Consider the following 23,264-nt stretch of genomic DNA (forward strand, 5'->3'; position numbering starts at 1 on the left):
AATTACGGATAATATTTGCAGAAACTTTCAATGTAAAGAAAAATGGAAGATTTTTGGTACTTGGTACTTTGTAATTACATTGTGTGTTATATTAAAGTAATAGAAATATTGTTCTATTACAATACTTGGCAAGTATTGCGTATTTTGAGATTTATTACTGCAATAATCTGAAAAAAAAATGTTATATAAGTGTTTGTGAACATTTTTGTCTATTTCTAGTAAGTATCATTAACGAATTGTCAAATTTCTCATTTTCTACCAAAATTAACAGAAACTACAATATATTTATATTGAAAAGAAAAAAAAAAGCATGGAAGATTTTTGGCACTTGTCAAGTACTTTGTAATTAGATTGTGTGTTCAATTACAAATAGTTGAAAAAATAACTATAGCACTTATAGAAATCAAAGCATTGTAGCACAATACTTACCAAGTATTGCATCACAGTACGCAATACTTGACAAGTATCGTGCATTGAATATTTTGATCATCAGTGTTTTTATTACAATAATCTAAATAAAATTTTATATAAGTGTTTGTCTATTTCTATTAAGTATCATTAATGAATTGTCGAATTTCTCATTTTTTACTAATTTATGAACAATCTTTGTATTGATTTTGTATACCTCTCAATAAAAATATGAAAAGTAAATTTAAGAACATTCTAATTTTTACATTTTTATTTAATAAAACAACGAAAAATATCATATGTATTTCATAATTTAATTTATATTAATTTATAATTTCTTTTTGATCTATAATAAACAATATAAATCTAAAAGTAATTGAAAATTGTACAAAATGTATACATATTTTAATGTATATATAAATCGTAATAATTTTTGAACTTCAATATTTCTTTGATTAATTAATCTAACATGCAAATTATTCAAAGATTTCAATCAAAATACGTAAGTGAATTTAATAAACATGGAAATTTTTGTGAATACTATTATTTTCTGAATGATATCGTATCGGAATTGTATTTACATAAACATAAATCTACATCTTTTACAACCATAAAAATATTGGTGTTAATTCGGTTTGAAACAAATTAAATGTTTTCAAATTAATTCAAAGATTGTAAGCATACTAAATATTTATGTTTAGCTTAGAGATTTAGTTAAATATAGAGTTTTTAATTATGCAAATTATATTGTTATATAATAATCAATAATAAATATTTAATAGATAATTAATTGCATTACTTAATAAATGCAATAGAATTTAACTAAAATTCTGATAAAATTGTTTGATTATTTAGTTGTTATCTGTGTAATTATGATAAAATGTTTAGGTTTGTAAATTATGAACAAATTTAGTATATTTACATTAAAAGATTCTATTTATTAAAGGTTCCTTTCTTATAATAGACAATCAGAAATTAATTTAATTTGGTAATTAATAGAAGTTTGTTTTGTAATAAAATCTGTTTTCATGAATTTGTTTCGAATTAAAATCTTATGACATTTATTTGTTTTAAATTTCAAATTTGTTATTTGTAAAAATTAATGATTTGAAGAGGAAATTAATGTTTTTAATTTTCAGCAGTCTTATTGTTTTTCAACCTCTATGTTAATTAATTTATTATAGATAATGATGAAGTTATGGTGTGAAGAAATAAATTCAATATTTACAATAGTTTGTGCGAAGGTAAAAGAATGAAACGATGATGAATTTACTGTTTATGACCATGGTTATTTTTAATCGTTTTGTATGTATATAAATAAGTAATTTTTATATTCATTTATGTAAAAAAATATACATTAATAAAATACACAAAAGATAATTTTATAGTCAAAATGTTCAATCTTATAACTTTGTAATTTTACTTGTTTGGAAATCAATTTTAGTTTATAAAGTATACATTTATTATTTATTAATAATATTTAATGCTTTAAATTAATACGTATCTCTGGGTACAAAAATGTTGGTCAATATCTTTTTGATTCAATAAAAATTTAGAAAGTAAAACAAAAACTATTGCATTCTATATTGCTTTCATTATATAAATCTTCATTTTTAACATTGTTATAAAGGAAGTTAAGGTAATTAAACGATAAAGAAGTTATGATTATGTAGTTGTATTAAGTAGATACAAATCTGTATATTTGTTATAAAAATTAATAATTTCTTCTATTTTTTTAATATTTCATAATCTGGTAATTTTGACTTAATAAATATATTTGTAATTCAGTATACTACTTCAATATTTTATATATATAGATTAGTTATACAGATTGATGAGTATAATAAGTAATACGAATGGGTCAGAATGACCTAACTGATATTTGTTTTATTTTATTGCAATTTAATTATGTGAACCGTCTCTAGCAAATAGGCCTTTAGTTCTGATTGCAAATATCATGTAGATTAAAATATCTGTTCAAACACAACCTCATCCTATATCTCGTCCTATATCCACAACGTCTTCCTATATCCAAAAATAAGATGTGTTTTTTCTTCGTTAGTTAAAAAATGCTCAAAAAAATGTTAATAAAATCAATTTGAAATGATGTTTTAAAATTCATTAAATAATAGGAATTAATCTGTGTTTTTTTATAAACATTAATAATTTGTTCCATTTTTTAAATATTTAATAATCAGGTCATTTTGACCCATAGTTCGTACATGTGTTTTATTTACTGGTCCGTAGTAGCTATGAGTTAATAAATCTTTTTAATAAGTCTTTTCAATTCAGTTTACCACTTCAATATTTCAATATTTTCATCAGTATGAGCAAAGGTAATGTAATAATTAATTATATAGCTTGATTAGTATAGTAAGTACTACTGATGGGTCAGAATGACCCAACTGATATTTGTTTCATTTTATTGCAATTTAACTCTGAGAGTTGACCTTCTCTAGCTATTCCAGTATTTTCGAGTGCATTTTTCAGTAGGAGCGACGAGAGGTACTTATTTTATTGTAGACTGTCAAAGTGACCCGTCTATGGCGGTGTTTTTTTCTTCGTCCAAGCAAGAACAACAAGTAAAAAGCAACGTTTTGTCACATATACTTGCTCAAAAACTGCTCAGATTGAAATGACGTATAAAAATTCATTAAATAATAGGAATTAATCTGTGTTTCTTATAAAAATTAATAATTTGTTCCAATTTTTAAATATTTAATATTCAGGTCATTTTGACCCGTAATGGGTTAATAATTATTTTACATTTTTAATTGAGTTTAACACTTCAATATTTACATCAGTACGGGCGAATGTAATGTGGTAAAACGTTGATGATGAGGTTATTGTTTTATTGTTTAACGAAAAGTGAAAAGAAATGCACGATCGTTCCCAATAGTTTCGTATGCGTATAAATACGTTATTTAATTTATGTTAAAAATTAAATGTCTAAATTACACATTCGTGGGACATTCCAATGGCCTTCTGTTCTCACACAGCCCGGGGCAGATTGCAGAAAACTTTTTGAGCAAGTCCACGCACGGACACACATAAATACATACACACATATAAAAAGAAACGTATATGTAGATGGGATTTACCCACACTCTTGAACTTGATTCCTGCTTTTTTTTTCCTTCTTATTTATTGTAATTCCATTTGTTCTTTTTATTATAATTCCATTTACTCTTCTTATTGTTTGTCGTATTACCATTTGTTCTTTTCTTATTTATTTATATATTTTTTTTATTCCGTCTGTCCAAAATTTGTCTTTTTCATTTTTCACTCTTTCATCACCTTCTTCTTTCGTTTGTATTTTTGCATTTGGTAATTCTCTCCTATGGTTCGGTCTGGGGCTCTCCTTTTCCTTTCCGCGTTGTTTACCAAATCCAGACCAGTCACGGCTGTACCTTCCAGTCGTCAACTCACACCTCTCCTCCGTTACAAGACAAACTAATCGCAACTTGAGATCAAGAAGTCGTGAAGCCCGAAAGTGTGATTTCAGTTTTATCCCCGTGTCTGATTTCCTTTTTGTTTTTTTTTTTCAATCTTTCCAAATCCGGTTTGAAAACGCATTTGATTTAACTTTCAACGAACATTCGAAAGGTAATTTTTTTCTGTTATTATTACATTATTAATGGATAGTGAAACTAATTGCAACAAGTTATTACGAACTGATTTGTTACAACTGATTAGTTTTGATTGATTTATTATACACGAGGTGTGGAATACGTACTAACTCATTAGTTTGATTTTTTTTAAATAATATTTTATAAAAAAAATATTAATAAAATTAAACTAAATATTGTAAAAAAATACTATTTTTTTTTCTAAGTTGTCTTAGAATTCATTGTTTCATTGCTTCAAAAATAAAAAGAATTTTAAATAATGTCAAAGAAAGTTTAAATTTTCATGGTTTTTAGAGAGTCATTAAAACATATTTTTGGAAATTAATATAAAAAAAATAAGTTTTTGCATCCCTTCAAAATGGAATGCATTTGGACCAATGTCATATAACATTTCACTTTATACAACTCATTAGTAACAAAGAAAAAATAATATAATAGGTTCAGACACACCCACACTTTTTTTTATATAATTCTTTGATCGATAAAAATAGAATCATGGTAATAACATTATACATTTTTTTTTAATTTAGTTCATTAAATAGTATAAAAAAAAGTATTTTAGTTAATGAAATTTTATTAACTGAATGATTTTTATTTTATAATTAATTGAGATATTAACGTTTTATCTTTACAATATAATTTTATTCATAATGGTACAAAAAATAACATTAACAACTTTTTACTACATTTTTTAATCATTATTAGAAATAATAGTAAAATTAATAGAAATTAATTATTAAAAGGTATTTTTTATTTATATATATATAATAAATTATTATTATCTAACTACAATTATTTCTGCTAATCTAGATTGGTATTTGCAACAAGTACAGTTTTTACATATTTTTTCTATCAAGTTGCATTATATAAAACTTTTGCATACTTACATTATCATTCACTACTTTTTTTTGCTCAGAAATATTTATTCCACTTATTTTATATAATTCTATGAAAGCAACATCTTTTTATGAACAAGTATATAACAAGTATCAGAAAAATTTGGAAAACTAATTTAAGATTTAATGATATTATAAGTAACTTTTGTACATAAATAAACTATTAAATATTTAGTAATTATTGATGCTTTTTACTAGAGAGAAAACATGATATATTGATGAAATTAACAACTAAAATAATTATATCATATATATTTACTATAGTGATTTAGATAATGTATCATTTTTATATAAGCAAAGTAAAATTTATAGTATATATCAGGGGTGCCAAACTGTGGCTCGCGAGCCGCATGCGGCTCTTCAAAAGTCTTGTTGTGGCTAGTTGAGCCACAATAAAACACAAACATTACATATATTATATTATGACTGAGATTTTTTAAAAATTATTATACCAAAAAGTTTAGGTGCGGTTCTTGATGCAAAAAGTCTGGCCACCCCTGGTATAGACAAAAAAATATATATACAAAATATTTTTTAAGGTTTCTATAAATTAATTTCAAAATTTGTATTACATATTTTTCTGGAAAACATATTGACATATTTTCAACAAAAATAAAATTATCTATGTTTTTCTTTGCATATATAATTAAATAGATTGAACAAGTAAGTACAATTTGCAAAGGTAAATAAATAGAGACGAAATATTTGGTAAACAAAGGAAATTAATGATTAAATAAATTTGTTAAATCTATTCACTGATTTAGGTTAAAGCTCTAAATTAAACAAAATTGATTTCCAGTTTGCGTTTTATTAATTGAATTAATGAGAGCACAGTTTGTACTTGATTTAAATGATTTTTGGGAAACATTTAAACACAATTTCCTGTGCATTATTAAAACAATGAATAAAATATTCGTTTCATTGCAATACATAATAATTATATTTAATTGGAATTCCAACGAGTATGTGAAAGGAAAGAAATGTATTCTATTGCATTGTAATCTATAATTCATTCATTACTTTAATTACAGCAAAGTATTAAAAAAGTAAATAAAAAGTACATAATTATGGATTTTATTTGAAATAATTAAACAAATTATATTTATTTTCAACTAAAATGCACATGTAAATGCATTTATTTACTACACTTAAAATACACTAACGCTGAGGATACCTAATAGTGTGTTTAGTCTAAATCTTATAAAGTTTATAAGTTGGGCCACAAGCAATAAGTTTCACAAGCCTCTTGTAAAATATCAAATTTTAATACATGCATTACATGAGACAAATACCTCTACTAATTGTTTTTTTTTATTTATGTATATTTTACATATTCAAAATGAAATATGTCTATATAAAGTTTGTAATATGATTAATTATTAGAAAAGTTCAAATATATTTAAGTTTTAAGTTTTAAACTAAAAAGACTTAATATCATCTTCATTAAGATATAAATTGAAAAAAAATATAATAGAAAATCAATATGGAAACAATAGTATTTTTTTAATAGAAATATTTTCATACTATTATTGATATCAAATCTTTTAGTAATTTACATTCCGAAACACAATTTTCTTTTTTAGTTTTATCTTCTACATTTTTCATATTCCTTAATAAAATTGATGGTAAACATGAGAAAAATAGATACAATTTTTTTAGAAAACATTTCAAATATTTCCAATTAGAATTTCATTTCTCAACACAATATTTTTCGTCATTAATTAATTGAAATTTTGTTTTTCCCATAATCAATGTCTTGAAGAGAATTCATGGAAATCAAGTAAAAACAGTAGATATTTTTTACTAGAAATTTTATCCATTTCTTAATTCAAATAACATGTCTAAATACTTAATATTGTTAATTAATTGTTTAAATTTGTATATTTCTGTTAAGACAATAAATCGAATAGAATTGTTTGTAAAAACAATAAGAAAACGGTATGCATTTTTTTAAGTGTGTGCAGGCGCGCCGTAGGTGGATTGCGGAATGTTGCGTAATTCGCAATTAAATCCGGTTCCAATCTATAAATTATTCAATTAGCATCCTTGACAGTGAAACGAGACGGTTCGAAGGTAATTTCTTAGGGATTTCGATAAATCCCGAATTACAATTTACATAAAATGGAAAGGTCGATCACTTTGCACCAATTTCAACATAAAATTTTGTAATTTATACCAATTCTTTAAGCACAGCCAACGGTTAACTATTATTATTATGTATAAGTAGGCGTAATTGAGTAATTTCAATTAAAAATATGGATTTTTAATCATTTCTTGTTTGTTTCTTTAATAACATAATCCGATTATATTTGGAGGAAAATTGGGCAATGAATAAATGATTAAATTTGAATAATGTCTCAATCTAATTTGTGTTTATATATCTGTGTTAATAAAGTTGTTAATTATTTTAATATCGTAATTTGGAAAAAAGTTAATGAATGAATGATTAATTGCGCGTAATTTTTAAAATGATTTATTTATGAATGAAAAACTTTTTCTGGTTTAACTATAAAGAACTAAATATAGTCATATATTATAATAAGACATAAGTTATTGGTAGTTAGTTCCGTCTATATACCGGATTGTTTGAAACTGGATAAGAAAGTTATTTTTGTAGAAAATTTGCATTAAATCATATAATACAAATAAAAATGATACACAATTCGTATAGTGTTTACATACCTTGTTACATTTTAATTTGATACAATAGAATTACTCATGAAAACAACAGAAACGTAATTGATATTCATAATTACACGGAAATAAAGATAAATCAATAATCAAGGTTCTCTCATTTCATATTTTCAACATTACATTTTTCTATTAACATTTTGTTTTTTAAATAATAAATATTGACTTTTTTAAATATTAATTTATAAAATATTTATACTAATCTTTGTTCTAAAACTAAATAATTTTCATTCTGTAAATACTGGTTTATTAACATCATAATTTCGTATATAAATATGGGAATTATGATGTTAATTTTAATAAATAATTTAAACTTTTGTCATATTTAAAAATTTTATTTATAGTTTTAATAATAAATATATTTTATAATAATAAAGTTGCAGCACTATTTGTTTTGCTTAAATATACGTAAAACAATTAATTATTGCAAAAAATGCACAAGATGAAAAATTATAATATTAAAACCATTATTTGGAATGTCTGTTGATTCGAATAAATCTACACTTGGAAACGTATAAAGTGTTTCTGGGTTCGGTGCAAATTGGTTTTGCTATTGAATAATGGTCCACGCGCCCTCCTTTAGCTATCATAATTTTAGCCCGATGGCTACATTATTCACTCCTGAAATGTGTCACACGCACAACATGAGATTATAGAAAACTGCCCATATAAAATATATGGAAATATATACCGAAAACAAAATTTATATATCTATCTATAAAAAAAAAACTAATGCAATTGTAATAATATAAATTTTTAGTTAATAATTGCAAATACGAAATACTTTAAAGATACGTATACATGACCTATGGAATGTTACTTGTTTAGACTAGTAAACAACTTTTAGTTGACAAGTGTCATGATTGACATACTTGACATATGTCATACTTAAATTTTTAACCTAATTTTTGACATAATATGAAATACTATAAAAATATGTATACATGACCTATGTAACATTTCATTGCTTAAATTAGTAAACAACTTTTAGTTTTGGTACGGATAAAATACGTCCAAGTAAATTGTAAAGTTTTACCGCATATCGTAAAACTTGACAAGTGTCATGGTTGATGTACTTGACAAGTGCCATACCTTACATATGTCACACTTAAAATACAGTCGATTCCACTTAATCCGGACAAATCGGGAGTTGTATATTTGTACCGTTTAAGCAGCTGGCCCAATTATAAAAAGTTTCATTTCATATTTGATCGGTTTTGTTTTCGTTCTTTAGGATTTGTCCCTAATAAGCGGCTATCCGGCCGATTAAGCGTAATCGACAGCATTTGAGAAGTGTCAAATTTGATAAGTGACATATTTGAGATTTTTAACCATCCGTTACTCGCGCGACGTTTGTAATATGCCAATGGGTACAAACCAACCACAACTTTTAAAACTGCAAAAATGGGACAACATCGACTTCATACTGACGATTGATTTGTAAAAAGCACATAACGCTTTTAGAGTAACAATATTAACATCAAAAATATTCGTAACAGAGTCTATCAGACGAGTAGTGTTTTTATAATAGCAAACAATAGTAGAGATAACGAAGATATTTTTTTACATTTTATAAAATACATGCTTTGAAGTAAATATGTTTTATTTTTTCCTCAATAATTTATATATTTATACAAATTAATTACTAACGCTATATTTAACGGAATTTCTCTGACGCCACGCGAGTTTTTATTAGTGACATACTTGACAAGTTTCATTCATGACATACTGGACAAATGTTATACATTCGATATGCAGTGTGAACCCAACAAAAAAATAATAAAACAATATTTCAATAAACATCATTCCATTGAATTCATTCCACGTTTATTTACATAAGACGTCACAAAATCGATAATGAATGTAGCTTCTAGTTAAAACGCGAATTATTATTCCATTCACAATAATTCAAGTATTCGATATTCACGTATAAATAATTGGAATTGGATTTAAATTGGATTAGTATACACATTAATTATTCTCACAATATAATGATAAGATCTTATCTTCAATCTCATTCGTTCGTATTTTTTTTTAATGAAAATACTAATTTAAAATCTTATTACTGAAATAAAATTAAAACGCATTTGTATTAATTTGTGATGATTTATTTTTTTATAGACGAGAATTAGGTAAAATATTAACAGTATAAAATTTTATTGGAAAAAATAGTGTCATTAATACCATGTATTTATTTAAAATTTAATTAAAATTATATGAATTTACTGTATATTTATGAAACATAGAAAGATAAATCACGATTTTAAATAAATATAAATTCTAATTATTTTGTACTTAAAGTAACTTTGTTATTGAATATAGTTTTACGACTGAAGAAAGAAAATAGTTTTTTTTTATATAATCATGACAAAATCATACACAATGGAAATACACAAGTATATATTGAAATATTAAGATTCAAAACAATTATTTTTTCCAATTTTAAACGATAACTTTATTGAAGAAATATGGAAAGTAGTGAATAATAAACTTTATTTGGATATAAAATGATGATTTAGTATAATTAATAAATTTTGTATTTAAATATCAGTTTGAAATACTTTATTTTTTATGTATTTTTATGTAAATTATGATTATAAATATTTGTGAATTTTTCCTTAAAAATTTAAGAAAAAATAACAAATCTGTACTAATTTCAAACTAGAATTTATATAAATATTTTTGAAAATTATAGTCGAATGTACATATAACTGAAAATATATTTCTTTTTATATATATTTTTTTTGTTAACTAATTAATACAAAAATTCACCTAATAATTGTTAATAATTTTCGTATTTTCTATTGAAAAATTATATCATTTTTGACAAGTTTTACAACACATTTTTTTTTATTCAACATAAATCTTAATTTGCGTATTGAAAATAAGTCATTAGATTTGAGTTCAAGATTTTTTTTATAAATAAATTACAAAAGATAAATAGTATAAAATATACGTAATAATTGCTTTAACTTTGTTACGTATTTTCTATTACAAAAACAGCTTAAAATCACCTATTTTCAAGCGTAACGACTTGTAATTACTTTTCCTTTTGTTCAGAGTTCAACGACGTTACCACAATTAATTAACGTTTCTTCTGTTTCGTATTTTGTTAGAGGGAACAATTATAGTGAAAAAAAAAGAAAATAAGAGCAAACAACCAACAAAAATATGTTAACGACATAAAATTAGCGAAGGTTTTGTTGCACACGAACGGAAATTAATTGGGTTTTATGTTTTCATTCAATTAAAAGAGAAAGTGTTTCATTGTCGTTTGCAAACATTATCGGTTCGTATCGTATCAACATTTTATTCTAGAATCTACAACGGAGTGCAACAAAAATTAATGTACAAATCACACTCACACACGATCGACACTGAGACATTCTCCATTTGTTACAACCCAGTTCAAGGATAACTTATACACAATCAAACATGTGTATGTCATTTTATATATTGAACTACGTTAGTTTTTTGTTTTTTTTTTGTTATATATTAATTTTTGTTTAGTTTTACATTCATTTTTTTTCTTTATCTATTCAACTCTACTTAAATTATTGCAAATTTTTTGTAAAATTTTTAAACCACATTAAATTAGTTCCGCATTGAGAACTAATAGATTTTTGTTTAGCACTTTGCATACGAAAGTAATATTTTGCATGTCTACAAAAAAATAATAATTTAACAAGTCTAATTAAGTTGTTTTTACTTATTATTAATTAATATTTCATTAATTTTATTTGTTAAACAATTAAGTATGTTTTTATATATATGTGTATCATTTTTTATATAAAAATCTAATTGGAAAATTTTAATATAAAATTAGTACAAATTTACTTAAACTATTCAAGACTTTTTGAAACCGGACTAATCGAAGAACTAAATACATAGAAACGCTAGAAAAGAGAAAAAAAATACGAAGATTTAATTTTCTTATTACCAATGAATGTCTTCGATACTCTTACTCTTAAATACAACGAGAAAAGAAAATGTTAAAATTTTATTAAAGACTTCAAGTTTTTGTAAAATATTTTATTTTACAAATTTTGTACTTCGAGAAGTAACAATCTCATATTTTATTTTATTTTATTTTTTACTATTTAAAACCGGACTGTTTGAAACTAACCGAAGCCGAAGTATTGCTATATATATAAAAGGTTTTAAATAGATAGAGTTGCCTAATTTGGACCACTTTATTTATTTTGCATACTCCAAATGTGTGTAGAGAAATCAATTTAATTTGAAATTTTTGAACTATTTCATATTTATATCTTATATCACGATTTGTAAAAAAAAATGGTAAAAAGATAGGGAAAATTTGGAGATACAATTTGTTATTCATGAGATTCATTTTACGACTTTTCTTTATATACTTGAACATAATGGAATCTCACTTTAGGACTAGTTATTTGCTAATAATTCCTTTCAAACCTGTTGAAAATTATCTCAAAATTTGTTTGTATTTCTTATTTTTCGAAATGTGAATCATTATTATAAGATCTATTATGGCAAATTACAAAAATTGTATAAAAAAATGGAATTTATGCATAATTTTCCATTAATTATAATAATGAAACTATATGAAATAATTTAAAACTTACAGAATTTTATGATTTCAATGGGCGGAAAGACCTCGGTCGTTAGCCCTTTGGCCAGTCTATTAATATATATATTTTTATTGTATGTTAAAATTTATTTATGTATAAATTGTACTTTTTTCTCTTTTTTTCTCTGTATCTTATGTATCGATGTTTAGCCAATAAATTATTATTATTATTTTGATTTCAAAAAGAAACTGTATATTTTCAGACTGTGAATCTTACTTTAAGATATAATTCCTTTCAAACCTGTAGAAAATTACCTCAAAATTTGTTTGTATATGGCAAGTTATAAAAACAGTTTCTTTTTTGCGACTTTGTTACAAATATAAAATTATATAATTCAATTATAGAAAACAATGTAATAATTTTATAATTGTATGCGTTTAAAAGCAAACATTCTGACCTAAATACTTAATAGTATAATAACATGTTTTGTATTCGTGTTTTCTACAATTATTTCCTATCTTAACATTATAACAATCATAAAACAATATTAAAATGACTTAAAAAACATGTATATTCACATAGTTTCAAGCAATTATAAAAAAAAACTTCTAAAAAAAAAATTAAATTTACAAAAATTTAATAGTTTCGTATGATTTTAAAAAGAAATAGAAAATTAGAATAAAAGAATTTAGGAAAATTACACTTAATTATTTACATACTGAAAATTTTCTTTTTTTAATTGATAGATAATAATGGAAGTAGTCATATAACATTTTCGATATTAATGATAATTACTGCAGAAGGTAAAAAAAATATTATTATGGACTTTATAATTACTTGAATAATCGTTATTGAATTATTTCCCTTAATATTAGTATATTTTTAATATTACTTTTCTACTACAAATTACACAATAAATTATAAACATTTTGATTTAACATATGATTTAATTCTTAATAAATATTAAGATGTTAGAAATCACTAAATTATTTAGAAAAATATATAATTATATAAAATAATTCCATGAATCAACTTTTTTTTTGAGATTTTTAGTTTCATTATTTGTATATTATCAAGAATTTTAATTTGTTTTTTCTGTATATTTACATTTAAAGTTATGAAATTACTTAAGTACTAAAGTAATAATTTAATTATTATTTAATAAACTCACAATTTTCGAACTTTACTTACTATTAAAAAAAACTTAAAATAATTTTAGACATTTTTATTTTGTGTTACGTAACAACTTTTCATTGTTATAATTCGATTTGGGAGTATTATTTTTTTTTAGATTGTACAAAGCGAAGAATTGAAAATCGCTGACTCAAACGAATCCATGGTCGCTAAATTTTAAAAGGACTTTCAATGCCGACTTATGCAACATCAGATATTCCCTTTGGATTAAAAGCTTACAATCACGCACCACACCTTTCTTTCATATACATATATATATTTTATTATTATCACAGAATTTCTTTGTATCTGAAATACACCTAGAAAAGAAATTATCAACTTTTGTAAAAGATTTCCATTTATTACATAAATATATCAAAATCTCTATATTTTTATATATTTTGTACTTATTTTTAGTATTATTTGTTTTTATTAAAAAACTATGAACGAATGACCTCGAAATTCCTGTTAAGAGATAATTTGCATTTCATTCATATAAATTTGATATTATTATTCAAGTTTATATGATTTTTTTCTATCGAAGAGAAGAATCTAAAATTTTATTCAATTTAACAAAATTATAGCAATTTACAGTCTTCTATAATAATCATAAGAAACGATTACTATACTATAATAAAAAATAATTAAGTTTACATTAATGAATTAATGATTCTAATTAGACTAATTACAAATTATAGGGTTGGTTAAATACAGATTATTAATTTGTGATTCATCAAAGCTTTAGAAAAATATTTGTAATTTGTATACAATTTTAAGTTGTCTTATTGTAAAGTAAATTATTATGTTGTCAAATATAAAGAATGTCAGCAATTATCAGAATTTATGGTTCATAAATCATGTAATGTAAAAATTACGAATAACAAATGTAAACAACATTGCATTACGTCAGGTTAATTATTGTTTTTTCTCTGTTCTTTTAGTGAGAAATCGGCGATGGATTCTCGTTTCCAGAGGGTAAAGTCGGATGAAAATGAGCCTTATCCTCCCAGTGAGGTATGGAGGATCTGGAAGAACGTTCTGGCTTTGGGTTTTGCCTTCATGATTCTCTTCACTGCTTTCTGGGGAGCTTCGAATCTTCAGAGTTCGATTAACGCCGATGAAGCATTGGGAACGTTCACTTTAGCTTCAATCTACGCATCTCTAATTCTCTCCAACATATTCCTTCCGGTCATCGTTATAAAGTAAGAATCTCTTGTTAGGATAGGAATTAGTTCAATTGATGAAAGCGGATGTCTCAATTGAAGAGCTGTGATTTGAATAAGTTTTTGTTTATTAATTGATGTGAACATGTGTAAAATTGTACTAAAACTACATTAACATATAAACTGGAATAAATCTGGAGAAAAACTAGATTATAACTGAACTGAAGACTGAACTAAAGACTGAACTAAAGACTGAACTAAAGACTGAAGTAAAGACTGAACTATAAGACTGAACTATAGACTGAAATAAAGACTAAACTAAAAATTGAACTAGATACTAAACCAAGACTAAATTCAATAGAATAATTTACAAAAAAGTTTCATTTCTACATATATATATTTATATTTTCAGATGGTTTGGATGCAAATGGACAGCATCGATTTCCGTGATTGCCTACATGCCTTTCATAATAGCCCAATTTTATCCTAAGTTCTACACAATGATACCAGCAGGTTTAGCTGTAGGCTTCGGAGGAGGTCCTCTTTGGTGTGCCAAATGCACTTACCTCACAGTCGCAGCTGAAGCCTACTCCCAAATTACAGGCATCTCTTCTGATGTTATTGTTACCAGATTCTTTGGAGTTTTCTTCATGTTCTACCAATTCTCTCAAGTATGGGGAAACCTAATTAGTTCCGCAGGTAAATATATTATATCATTGATAATTTTTACAATAAAACTAATGAAATAAACATTTCATAACTGTTCATTAAATTTCTCACAACTGTAATTTATTACTTGATTGATTTAAAATTAGATAAATATGAAAATTCAAGTCATTAATCTACAAATCATGATTATATGAAGAAACTGTTCGAGTATATGGATTATATAAGAAATCCTCTTTAGTATCGAAAATAAAATGATATTGGTTATTTTACTGGCGATTTCGGCCATCAATTGCAACTTTGCCGGAAGCATACCCTTTGAACGGGACCATAAAATAAACAAACAACATCGAAACTTTATCTGTTGTGTATGGAGGAACCTTTATAGTTTGATACAATGTTTCTTGATCTGCTCTTAGATTTGATGATCCATTCTTTATTTTTTGCAATTTCATCCGCATCTGAAAGGATGTGTATTCGATGAGTGATTGCGCAAATGATTGCAATTTTATGTTAAATGTCGACAGTTCTTTCGAATGGGGCCGGAGAACCGGCGATAGAGATCATAATGAATGCGACAAAGGAAGTAATGAACGGCACCATTGGGAATGTCGTGAATGTATGCGGCGCGAACTTCGAGCCGAGCATCGCCGCCGCCGACGCCAACCCCAATCTGGCGCCACCTCCGATGTCGAAGATCCATCTCATCGCGGGCATTTATCTTGCATGCATGATTGCAGCCTGCTTGATCATAGCATTCGCCGTTGATTCATTGTCAAGGTAATATGTTTTGTTATTTCTAGAAATCTAAAGATCTTCTTGGTATATTTTTATTTTAACGTGCGTTCGATAATGCGTACATCATTGTTCACACTAACGTACAATAATCTGTATGAACCCATACTTATTTCTATTCCGCTAAAGAACTTAATATTTATTACGTAAACCGACTTTGGTTTATAATAGAATTATTAATATTTTATAACAATACGTACGTAATTGTTAAAGTATAACTATTTGTATAAACGTACAATTACATTAATCCAACCAGTGCTGGGTGCATTCTTATTACGTATAAGTCATCTCTTAAGTATTTTGTTGTTCAATTTTACTCCTAAATACTATTTCAATAAAGCTGAAGTACTTCATGTTGGATGACAATTAATGACATAATCCTTATAACAAATCGAATTATTAAAAATTAGTTAATTTACACCCTTTTAACGTGCGTTTGATGATACGTACATAATTGTTCACGTTAACGTACTAATATTCTTATGAACGTACTATTACAGTAATGTATCATTCTTATTACGTATATGACATCTGTGCAAGTCAAATTATGACATTACTTATTTAATTTTCTATAACTCTTTTTAGGCAATGTTAATAAGTATTAAGACAATATAACAAATTTACGATTATTTCAGGTATGACAAAGGAAGAACCGGAAGCGGCAGTGGATTATCCGGCACGAAACTGCTGGCGGTAACCATGAAACAGCTGGCTAATCCTTACCAGCTCTTAATCCTTCCCATAACGATGTTTATCGGAGCCGAGCAGGCTTTCATCGCCGCAGATTTTAACGCGGTAAGTGATCGACTAATCCCCGAAAATCCTTCTAGTCTTAACGCTAATCGATACTTTGCAGTCGTTCGTCTCCTGCGGCTGGGGCATCAGCAACATCGGCTTCGTGATGATCTGCTTCGGAATCTGTAACGCCATTTCCGCCCTCTTCACCGGAAGCATCGTTAAGATCACAGGTCGCAGTCCTGTCATAGCTTTCGCTCTGGCGTTGCACGTAGCCCTCATAGTTGTCCTGTTGGTATGGCAACCGGAAGAACGTAATAAATACATGTACTTCCTTGTTGCCGGTCTGTGGGGGGTGGCGGACGCTGTTTGGCTTGTCCAAATTAACTGTAAGTATCGTTACATAACAATAGACGGATGTCGGATTCACATGTCGGGAAATGTCCGACATCATGTGGAAACACGTGTTATTTGTTGATGTTGTCGGTTTATGTATACATTATCAGATAATCTAAGTATGTACTAATTTGAAAAGTTAATATAGTTATAAGTAATGAAACTAATTTGAAGCAAACATGTTCATATTAGTATTTACATACAATTGAATATGTACACATTTTCCAGTCAATCTAAATACTATTAGCAAATATTTTCATAGTGGATTTAAAGTATGTAAATGCAGTTAAATATTGTCGATATATTATAGTTACTGAATCACACTTTTTTATTCTATAGAATTATTTTACAATGTTTAATGTAATGAAATTTAGTAAAAACTAATATTTGTGTTTTCTGTTGTTCTAAAGCTCTCAGCGGGATTCTGTTTCCGGGTAAAGAGGAAGCCGCCTACAGCAACTTCCGGCTCTGGGAAGCAACAGGTTCCGTCATCACATACGCCTACAGCCCTTACCTGAACACTCGCATCAAGATCTACCTTCTACTTGGACTTCTCTTCGTAGGCGTTTCCGGATACACGGCCGTCGAATTCCTCGAGTTGAAGACGAAACACGAAAAAATCGACGGACCGGTCAAGGGAAAGTTCGAGCTGGTTCAAGCGAAGGAGGGCTTCAAGAGCGGCGAAATAGCCGAATAAAATAGATTCCATCAAGATCCATAATCCTTGAAGAAGGACGAACGAGTAAAAGGAATCACGAATCTCAGGGACACGTTCAGTGCGCGTTTAATTGAAATATCTCATTTCCTTTTCCCCATTCTCCTTTTTGTTTCTCTTATATTAAGACAATTATCTACGTGTAAATAGGTTCTATGTTTTTTGTTGGTAGCGAATTATTAGATTTGCAGAAGATGGGATTCCTCCTCAATCTCTATCTCTCTCTATTTCTCATTTTCTCCAGCTCCTCGACATCCGAAGGCCACAATTGGTGGTAGTTGTATACTTGAAAATCAATTGAGGTCTTGAGCTATTTCCGATGTAATTTCCTCCAGTTTCCATCTCACTTTCATCGCCTCCCGGGATGGAAAACTGAAAACGAGTTCTACTGATGAAAATCGCTGCAAGAGATATTTATGTTTTGGTTATTAGTTCAATATTTTTTTTCCCTAAAACTTTCAATACACATCTATTTCTCAAGGAAAAAACGATAAATTTACTGAATAATCTTTGTCTCAGACAAATAAATATAATAATATTCATTGATATAATAGCTACAATTTAAGTTTTATATTTGTGTAAAAAGCAATATTACATAATATTAAATCATTTCATTATCAAAAAATCTTAATTTTCGTGTTGCTTTAATATTAAGTAAATATAAATAAGTTATTTTTAATAAAAATATAACATGTTTAAGTACGGAGAAACTGCGGTCAATTGTATATGTATTATTTCTCAATCTCTCAATTGTATTTTTTTTATGACGAAGAAAACTTTTCTATTAATATAAACTATTAACAAATATATTGTTCATACCACAAGAAAATATATGAAAATGAATAAATGTTTATTAATATACGAAAATGGATAGAAGTTATAATTTATCAAAAAATTTATCAATAATTAATGGCTTTGCCAGGAAGCAAATAAGTATTTTTTAATTATGTTAGAGAAATTTAATAAAATTATCTATTACTATGTATAATTTGGTACGAATTAATTGTTATAATAATAATTATATTATATATGTATAAATATTAAGAATTTAATTAATTATGTATATAAATTATGTAAAATAAAGTATATTATAAAGGGTGTCCCAAAATTAACGCAAGATTTGAATTTTCCGCTATTTGTGTAGTAAAGTGTTGGCAACCCCAAAAAAACCACAATCTGAAGACTAAAAACTGTGTTTTCTATTTAATTCAAATTATGCGTTAATTTTGGGACACCCTTTATATAGTTTACTATCAACTATTTAGTTCATATATGACATGTATACATTTTTTTGAGTAAATTTTTAATTAGCAGATGTTAATTTCAAATACTTAATTACCAGTCTGCTATGGAAAATCAAATTTCTGTTCGAAAACCGAGGCTCTCTTCCATAATATATATATATTTACTGTTTACTATTAACTTTAATTATTTATTATTTGTTCCTTTTCATGAAATTAATCAATATATATTTTGTCTATCAACAAAGCAAATAATCTTAATATTACAGGCAAAATAATAATAATTAATACATTTTTTTTAGATATTTTAATATTACATAAAATGGTTTCTTTTACTACGCTTCTTGTAATATAACTAACTTTTTCGTGATGAAAATTAATGACAGCAATTTTTCCATCTTGCTTTCACATGTTCATGTTTTATTTAATTACTAATTAACTACATATATCAATTATATAAATGAACATGCAAATTATAGACAAAAGTATGAGTTTTTCTATGTGTTAACTATCAGATTTGTGCACTTTATAATTCTCCTGTAATAGTCTGTATAATTTGAAAGTTCTAATTTTTGTGTTATCTACTTATTATAACATTTCGATATGTACATATCAATGAGCTGTTTACTTCCTCATCTTTGTCATTTTACCTAATTAGAAGATGGTTAAGAAGATTTTAATATTTACAAATTAATAAATCTTCATCCCTACAACTACTCCCATCCTCCCTTCATCCTTCGATTATTATAAAAGAAACTACAACTCTATATATATTTTTTTTCCCTTATTCTTCTGTTGTTCATTGTATATTATTATTATAATACTGATATTATTTTATAATAAAGTGTATGTATTCCGCTGTTTTCCCTTATTCTTCTAGTTTTCATATGTATATATTATTATTGTTCCACAATTAAATTATGTTCCCGGGCGGAAAGACCTTAATCGATAGCGCTTTGGCCAGCCTATTATTATATAATGATCTGTATATTATTACATATGCTGAAAAGTAAATAGTATAAGGGCGGAAAGACCTTGGTCATTAACCCTTTGACCAACCTATTAATATTTTTTATTTTATTTTATGTTAGAATTTATTTCATTAAATTTATATTCCCGGGCGGAAAGACCTTGGTCGATAGCCCTTTGACCAGCCTGTTAAATATTTTTTTGTAGAATGTATTTTTTTTATAATTAGGGCGGAAAGACCTCGGTCGTTAGCCCTTTGGCCAGCCTATTAGTATATATATTTTTATTGTATGTTAAAATTTATTTATGTATAAATTGTACTTTTTTTTCTTCTTCTTATGTATCGATGTTTGGCCAATAAATTATTATTATTATTATAAATCTTCATTTCCACATCTTTTGGTTCTAAAATATTCAATTAATGTTAATTATTTAATGAGATTTAACATTTTTGTTTTAAATATTTACTTTTTTTAAATTTATATTTTACAGATTAACCAAAAAAATGCTTAAATATTTTCTCATTACTTCAAGAACCGCTCTTTTAGTATAGAAAACATTACGCAAAAATAACTAATAAGCGAGATGTACATATTTATCCTTTTCTTCTCTGCAGTTTTTGTTGTGAATCAGGGCATATTTCTGTACAAACTTTAATAACAATCACAGCGATAGTTTTGTATCGCGCGCGATATACCGTTTCCATTCTGCAGACTGACTCATTTCACTTGGCGATAAAAAATTTACCGCGTTTGTGAAACGAGTTATGCGGCATTTCATTTCGCGCATGATGAAAAGGAGAAATCGCGCGAGTTCGGCACGGCACGACGCGATTCCGTTCTCAAATGCAAGTCAGCACAACGGGCGATACTCTTCGTATCGCGGCCATTTTCAACGTTCGACATGTCCAGAAAGCACCAGTTCCAATACAATCCTTGCGATTTGATCGACTTGATCAAGGAGAGGCCCATCATCTGGGATAAGACCATCGATGAGTATAAGGATAAGGTGATGAAGGAGATGGCTTGGACAGAGGTGTACGGAAGCCTTAACAGCGAGTACGAGAATATGAACGAAAAAATGAAGAAGAAAACAGGTGAGTAGTAGTCGTCCAAAGGTCACAGTTCGTTGAGCTCTCCTGTTTACTCATTCGGCTACGTTGCACAAAAATGTATAAACTAATTATTTTAAGAAATTAATAGGAAGTATACGTTGATGATACTTACTTTTTAATTGCAAAATACACATCTAAAACAAAATGTTCAATTTTATTGTAAATATCGCGCTGAATCGCAATAAAATCGCTTAGAGTAAATCTATTTCCAATAGAAATTATTTCTCGGGAAATTAATTAAACAAAAACTAATTAACTTTTGTAACATTAAAAAACAAGTTTTAATTGTTTAACTTGTTAATTTTGCAATTAAATTCCGAAGTACGATCACTTGGAGTTTGAACTTTGTAATTTAACAATTTAACAATTTTTCTTTTTCTTTTTTTTTCTTCCAACATTTTGCAAGTATTTACAATTTGATTTTCAATAATATATGTATTTTTTGTAACTTTAATGCGAAAAATAGATCTTTGAAAAAGTATGATTCATGTTACTAAATATAGAGTTATAATGACTGTCACATTTATATAATGCTGCATCCACACTATGCGTTACATGAACTTTAAATGCAGACGTACCAACAACTATTTGATAGATTATAGTTAAATGACAGATGACAGTAACATGACAGGTGACAGCTAAATGACAGATGTAACTGCTTCAGTTGGTACACCTTTTATATAATATATATGTCAATGCATATACTTCATTAAATACACTAAGGGATGAGAACACTTTATTCATAACAACAATTTATATAAAAATTTACTAAATTTCAGCTGAATCGATAAACGAGAAATGGAAGAACATCCGTGATGCCTTCATCCGTTCTCTGAAGAAGAAATCGAACAAGAAGTACCTCTACTCCGACAACTTGCAGTTTCTCCTCAAAGTCCTCGACAAAGACGATACCAAAGGATGGGTCAAAGTAGAGCTACCAGGAAATGCAGATTTCTCTCACGAAGAATCAGGAGAAGAACAGAAACCAGCAGCAGCAACGCCTCGTCCACGCTCTCCGAAATACAGGAAGAGAAAGGCCACATTCGAAGTGGACGAACCGACATCGACTACAGTAGTTCAAACACCTCAAGCTTTTCCACCTGTAGAGAACGCAGAGGATAAAGCCTTCTTCATGTCTTTGATTTCATCGGTGCAGAGATTCAAAGAAGATGAAACTCTTGAATTTCGTATGGGTGTTTTGTCTTTGATACAGCAAATCAAGCAAAAACGACAATCTTATTAATTGGTACTACTCTAATTTTGTATTACATCATTTATATTTTAGTTACTAATGTTGGTAATAGCAACTTTATTTTTATATGAAAAGTTTTAGTACTTAGTTATACATTAGTTTTAGTTAAGAAGTGTAATTTTCTTATGTATAAAACCAATAAAATATTGAAATGTTGTTATGATTATTACAATATTATTACAATTTCATAACCAATTTTTTTAACACTAAAATATTCTACTAATACTTGATAACTAAACCTTCAGCATTAATAAGACTTAATGACTTACGACTTATTAATAATTTCTTCTTCTTTTAAACCTCCACTCCCTTCATTTAGCTTGTGTCAAGCAGAATTTATCCAGCTACCGCCAATGCCTTTTTCTTACGTAATCATAAAATATATAAGAAGTGTTTATAATGATATAGAAAATTGAAAAATCTTATGAAAATAGTGTTAAAAAAATTTCGAAACTTTATAAAACAATTGGATCTTGTAGTAAACATTACATAACACTACTTATATAAAAAGATACGAAATTGAAGATTCCTTCTTATGTAATCATCAAAAAGTTTTCATGTTAATATGGAAAATTGAAAAATCAAATTTGTTCAAAAAAAATTCAATCTTTCGAAACAATTGGAAAAATCTTGATTGTTAATAAACTTTGCATAATAGTATTCATATGAATGAATTCGTAATTGAAAACTTCGTAAACTATATTAAAAGTTTTCATATTAATATTGAAAATTGCAAAAATATTTTAAAATAATGTTAAAAAAAATGTTGATTTTGTTTAACTATCCGAATATTCTGAATCGCTATTAAATATTGGGTAATAGTACTTATATCAAAGAATGAGCAATTTAAGACTTCTTTGTATGAAATCATAAA

The 23,264-nt window shown here is 26.6% G+C and overlaps 2 protein-coding genes across 2 annotated transcripts; both read left to right on the top strand.

Annotated features, from left to right (window-relative positions):
• Positions 1-3,816: 3,816 nt before the first annotated feature.
• LOC108558793 (UNC93-like protein) lies at positions 3,817-18,367 on the top strand. The gene is made up of 7 exons (XM_017915826.1): positions 3,817-4,014; positions 14,286-14,546; positions 14,920-15,206; positions 15,701-15,953; positions 16,604-16,763; positions 16,825-17,092; positions 17,510-18,367. Exons 2-7 carry the CDS (start codon positions 14,299-14,301, stop codon positions 17,794-17,796), a joined length of 1,503 nt encoding a protein of 500 aa, XP_017771315.1. The 5' UTR covers positions 3,817-4,014; positions 14,286-14,298; the 3' UTR covers positions 17,797-18,367.
• A 2,496-nt stretch (positions 18,368-20,863) lies between these two features.
• On the top strand, positions 20,864-22,419 carry LOC108558794. The gene is made up of 2 exons (XM_017915827.1): positions 20,864-21,120; positions 21,918-22,419. The coding sequence occupies exons 1-2, from the start codon at positions 20,928-20,930 to the stop codon at positions 22,379-22,381; spliced, it is 657 nt and encodes a 218-aa protein (XP_017771316.1). The 5' UTR covers positions 20,864-20,927; the 3' UTR covers positions 22,382-22,419.
• The last annotated feature ends 845 nt before the right edge of the window (positions 22,420-23,264 follow it).

The sequence above is a fragment of the Nicrophorus vespilloides genome, unplaced genomic scaffold (genome assembly GCF_001412225.1).
Source record: "Nicrophorus vespilloides isolate i.1.1-1 unplaced genomic scaffold, Nicve_v1.0, whole genome shotgun sequence".
Lineage (NCBI taxonomy): Eukaryota > Metazoa > Arthropoda > Insecta > Coleoptera > Silphidae > Nicrophorus > Nicrophorus vespilloides.

Coding starts and splice junctions, on each gene's coding strand:
- LOC108558794 (XM_017915827.1), top strand. CDS start 20,928: ATGTCCAGAAAGCACCAGTTCCAATACAATCCTTGCGATTTGATCGAC. Junction 21,121..21,917: donor AAAAATGAAGAAGAAAACAG/GTGAGTAGTAGT, acceptor ACTAAATTTCAG/CTGAATCGATAAACGAGAAA.
- LOC108558793 (XM_017915826.1), top strand. CDS start 14,299: ATGGATTCTCGTTTCCAGAGGGTAAAGTCGGATGAAAATGAGCCTTAT. Junction 14,547..14,919: donor CTTCCGGTCATCGTTATAAA/GTAAGAATCTCT, acceptor TTATATTTTCAG/ATGGTTTGGATGCAAATGGA. Junction 16,764..16,824: donor TCGCCGCAGATTTTAACGCG/GTAAGTGATCGA, acceptor GATACTTTGCAG/TCGTTCGTCTCCTGCGGCTG.